The sequence below is a fragment of the Hibiscus syriacus genome, unplaced genomic scaffold (genome assembly GCF_006381635.1).
Source record: "Hibiscus syriacus cultivar Baekdansim isolate YM2019G1 unplaced genomic scaffold, ASM638163v2 tig00111314_pilon, whole genome shotgun sequence".
NCBI classification, from domain to species: Eukaryota; Viridiplantae; Streptophyta; class Magnoliopsida; order Malvales; family Malvaceae; genus Hibiscus; species Hibiscus syriacus.
This window is the reverse complement of record NW_024063056.1, coordinates 171,403-176,153: the sequence shown is the minus strand read 5'-3', so window position 1 is coordinate 176,153 and position 4,751 is coordinate 171,403. Positions and strand designations below refer to the sequence as shown.

General features: G+C 42.6%; 1 protein-coding gene across 1 annotated transcript; it reads left to right on the top strand.

The window, feature by feature from the left end:
* The first annotated feature begins 1,997 nt into the window (after positions 1–1,997).
* Positions 1,998–3,839, top strand: LOC120158471 (cytochrome P450 78A3-like). The gene is made up of 2 exons (XM_039169295.1): positions 1,998–3,028; positions 3,177–3,839. Exons 1-2 carry the CDS (start codon positions 2,048–2,050, stop codon positions 3,807–3,809), a joined length of 1,614 nt encoding a protein of 537 aa, XP_039025226.1. The 5' UTR covers positions 1,998–2,047; the 3' UTR covers positions 3,810–3,839.
* The last annotated feature ends 912 nt before the right edge of the window (positions 3,840–4,751 follow it).

The following is a 4,751-nucleotide window of genomic DNA, read 5'->3' as shown; positions in this document are numbered from 1 at the left end:
CTATCAATTTGGAGGATTTCGAGTATGAATTTGGTCAAACGGATTGCGGAATCGGAATCAGGACGTCGAAAAACATAAAGTATGACTTTTCAAAAATTTAAATTCTTGGTCAAAGTCAAAGTCAACCACTTTGACTGTTGATTTGGAGGATTTCGGGTTTGAATTTGACAAAACGTACTTCGGAAACGGATTTGGGACGTCGAAAACTATCAGAATAGGTATACTCGGAAAAGATTAACGGTCGTTTATTGGTCGGTCAAAGCCATTTTAAGTTTTGGTCAAAGAAAGTCAACGGTCAACAGTCGGGTCGGGTCGGTCGGTCGGGTCGGTTCAGACTGGTCGAAAATGGTCAAACTGGTCAAACCGGTTTTCAGCCACTCACTCTCCCTGCGGCGGCGCGTGAGGCCTCTTCCAGGGGTCTAAAAATTACGGAAAAATTTCTAAAAATTATTTTGAGCGATTTCGAGATACTTACAAAGATCGGTTCAAATTTTTGAACGGCGGAGAGCTCGATTTCAACTCGGCCGAATCTTTGACTACTCCACCTCCTCACGCGCCGCCGTCGACGGAGACCAAGGTTGACACCGGCGGACTCGAAACGGCACAAGGAACACGATGGTGCAGGAGGTGTCGTAAACGGAGCAACGATCGGCGGTGAATTTGAGATTTTCCTGGCGATAGAGCTAAAAAAACGTCGATGCTTTGACTTGAAATTCCCGACGTTTGGCAGCGTTTCACTTCAATTAATTTAAGGGGATTGTTCTTGACTCAATAACGAACACGATGGTGATTTCAAAACGACGATCGGAATTCAGACGGCGTCGGGATCTAAGTCGGAAACCGGCGTAGGGGAAGGAAATTTGGGAGCAATTGAGGTGTGGTTTTCTGTTTTGAAACAGAAAACCACGTTTATATCATAACATACCTAACTTTCTTGGGTAAATTCAGGGCTTGGTCCCTGAATTTTCTTTAACTCTAAAACAAGCTCCAAGTTTTAAAATCTTTCAATTTAGTCCCCACAATTTATCGATTTTCATAATTAAAACATCCAATTTCAATTCAATATTATTTTGAAAATATCGGGGTTGTTACAGTCCCTCCTTCCCTCCCACCATTATTGCTTTATTATTGTTGCAACGTTATTGTGGCCCCCATGCAAGACGCAGTATGCATGCATGGCAGTCGGGTGAATCGCATGGTAAGGAATGCGACCTTGAAGGGTCATGTTGCAACCGTCACGTGGTTTTGTTGCAGCGTTCACGAGCGTATAAGAGACGCATGGCTTGCCATGCTTCTTCGAGGAGGTTTTGGGTCTTCCACGGGTAGCAGCAGTTTCACGTGGGACAAGGCAAGGTATGGACCACCATGCGTATTTGGGGGGTTCTGCATGGGGCATGCAGCGTGCAGGAAACGCATGGATTTTCATGCGTCTTCGAGGGGGCAAAGGGAAGACGTTTGGAAAGCACGACGACTCCGGTTGAGACGCGATGACTATAATGCATCTCCATTCAACACTGTAGCATTCACCTCATTCGATCAAATAATCTCTCAAGTGCATTATTGGAATAATTTTTTCCACTGCATTATTTCATAAATTGAGCCGTTCTTTGAGTGTGGCCGAGAGATAAACGTCAGCAAGTTAGCAATGGATCCCAAATCATCGGACGTGGTTCCACGCGCTAGAATGCCGTAGGTCTTTTCTCCCCGGTTTTTGTAATGCAACCGTAGCGCCGTTGGTACTTTTAAAATGGAATAATAACAACTTAAGATTTATATATAATATATTAATAGTGTATAATTTTATAAATTATTCTTAAATTAAATAATATTTTATTAATAATTTACTGTGATGTAATACATTACAAATCTTCTGTGAAGTAATTTTTATCTTGATTTATTTGGTAATGGAATTTGTAATTTCAAAAAGTTTTGGATATCCAAGGCCTTTATAAATAGCTGGTAGAGTGGTTCGTTTACGCTCCAAAATCGAAAAGCCATCGCTCCTTCATTTCCCCTGAGCTTTTGTTTTTTCTAGGTATCCAACACCATGAGCAGTAACATAGAGAGTGTGTGGGTCTTTGCACTTGTATCCAAATTCCGAGCTTTTTCACAAGAAAGTATTGCATGGTCAATTTTTATCATTGCTCTTGTCTGGCTAGTTATAATCTTGGTGTACTGGGCTCACCCCGGTGGTCCAGCTTGGGGCAAACATAGGTTCAAAACATGTTCCTCTCTTTTCGTTGCGAACAAGCCAATTCCAGGGCCAAGAGGGTTTCCTCTAATTGGCAGCATGAACCTTATGGCCAGCTCCCTGGCTCACCACCTGATTGCATCTGCTGCCGAGACATGCAAAGCCAAGAGGCTCATGGCCTTTAGCCTCGGTGATACTCGTGTTATCGTCACCTGCAATTCGGATGTAGCACGAGAGATTCTTAACAGCTCTTTATTCGCTGATCGTCCAGTGAAAGAGTCGGCTCATATCTTGATGTTCAACAGAGCAATTGGGTTCGCTCCTTATGGAGTTTACTGGCGAACACTGAGAAGAATAGCCGCAACTCACCTTTTCTGCCCTAAGCAAATTAAAGGTGCAGAGGAGCAGAGACACACGATTGCCTCTGAAATGGTCACCTTATTCGCTCACAATAACCGAAGCTTTCGCGTACGCCAACTGCTCAAGCGAGCTTCTTTAAACAATATGATGATTTCGACATTCGGACAAAACTATAAGATGGATTCCAACAATAAACAAGTTGAACAACTCCGGGCACTTGTCGATGAAGGCTACGATTTGCTCGGCATATTTAATTGGTCCGACCATCTTTCGTGGCTGGCAGATTTTGACCCTCAGAAAATTAGAGTCAGATGCTCCAACCTCGTACCTAAAGTTAACTACTTCGTCAACCGAATCATAGCCGAACACAGAGGCCGAGATCGAGAAACCGTAAAAACTGGAGATTTCGTCGACGTTTTACTCTCTCTCCAAGGTGCCGATAAATTATCAGACTCCGATGTGGTCGCCGTTCTGTGGGTAAGCTATCGGATACTTCTTCCTGTTATAATTACTGTTACTATTACTCATATATGTTTAACATTAGTGGATTAAACGACAAATCCGAGTACTATTTCCGGTACTGAGTTTGAGTGTATTAAACACTGTCGTTTGATTTTTTATATAGGAGATGATATTCAGGGGAACTGATACTGTGGCGGTGATGATCGAGTGGATTCTAGCTAGAATTGTCCTGCATCCTGACGTTCAGTCAAGGGTTCATGATGAGCTCGACAAGGTCGTTGGCAGATCACGAGCCGTCGAGGAGTCTGATTTAACGAACATGATTTATCTTCCGTCTGTGATCAAGGAGGTTTTGAGGCTTCACCCGCCAGGCCCACTACTTTCCTGGGCCCGTCTAGCCATCACAGATACAACCATTGATGGGTTTCACGTGCCCAAGGGGACAACTGCAATGGTGAACATGTGGGCCATCACGAGGGACCCAAACGAGTGGGCGGACCCACTTGAATTTATCCCCGATAGATTTGTGACTAAGGAAGGTGAGGTGGAGTTTTCCGTGCTCGGTTCGGACCTTAGACTGGCTCCATTCGGGTCGGGCAGGCGAGCATGCCCGGGAAAGACCTTGGGGTTGACCACCGTCACCTTTTGGGTGGCGTCTCTTCTGCACGAGTTTGAATGGCTACCATCGGATGAAAATCCGGTTGACTTATCTGAGGTTCTAAGGCTGTCATGTGAGATGGCCAATCCTTTGTGTGTCAATGTTCGCCCCAGGCGTACGTTAAGCTTATCTCATTAAGGTTATTAACCGCATTTGTGTTCTGGAAAATGATATTTTAAAGAAAGCGAAATAAATGGGAATCAAAAGCAGAAAATACTACTTGTAGCAGTTAAAATGCCGAAGTTTCATAATATCCAAACCCTTGAGTCCTTAATTTTCATATATGTTTTCACCGCTGTAAATACGAGTGACAGTAATACAAGTTCCCTTGTATTTATGCCTCTTTTACATCGTACTTAAACAATACTACGGTGATGGTATTTTCAATTTACAGATATAATCTCAAGATTGCACTTTTTTTTGTTAAGAATATTCAGATTTGGTTAAATTCATGTACGCGTACAAATTACGTTATTCGAATCTATTTATGTAGTTTGTAGTTTAGAAGAAAGGTGAAGATGTTAAACTAGGAGCCACCACGTATAGACCATTTTCATGTAATGTAATACAAACACTTACGAAAAAATGATAAATAATAAGACAACACCCTGTATTACATCGACAAACATGTCATTATTGATGGAGACTATGAACAAATCCAAGAAGGATGCAAAAGCACGGTGATGAAACTCTTGCCGTATGGTTGTGGAAATATACCATTTTTGTCTCAAATCTTTTCTGCGGCTCTGCGCGTTCTGCTTTCCGCTTTCGGAGTTTTCCTTCACAAGTTTTAATTTTTTTCCTGTTCTTTTACCCTTTTGTTCCTTTCTAAATTATTGATAATTGATACAACAATCAAGAGATTTGGGGTAATTACTTCTTTGGCTTATTTAATGACGGTGTCTCTCTCTGTAGAGATAGTACCATTGATGGGTCAGTCGACCATCATACTACGGCCAATGACTGCCCTACAAGTACAATTGGATTTGAGGAAGTCAAAATGGCTCTTAGAAAGATGGGGAGGGACAAAGCTGTCGGTCTAGATCAAATTCCTATCACTGTGTGGTTGGCCCTAGGAGA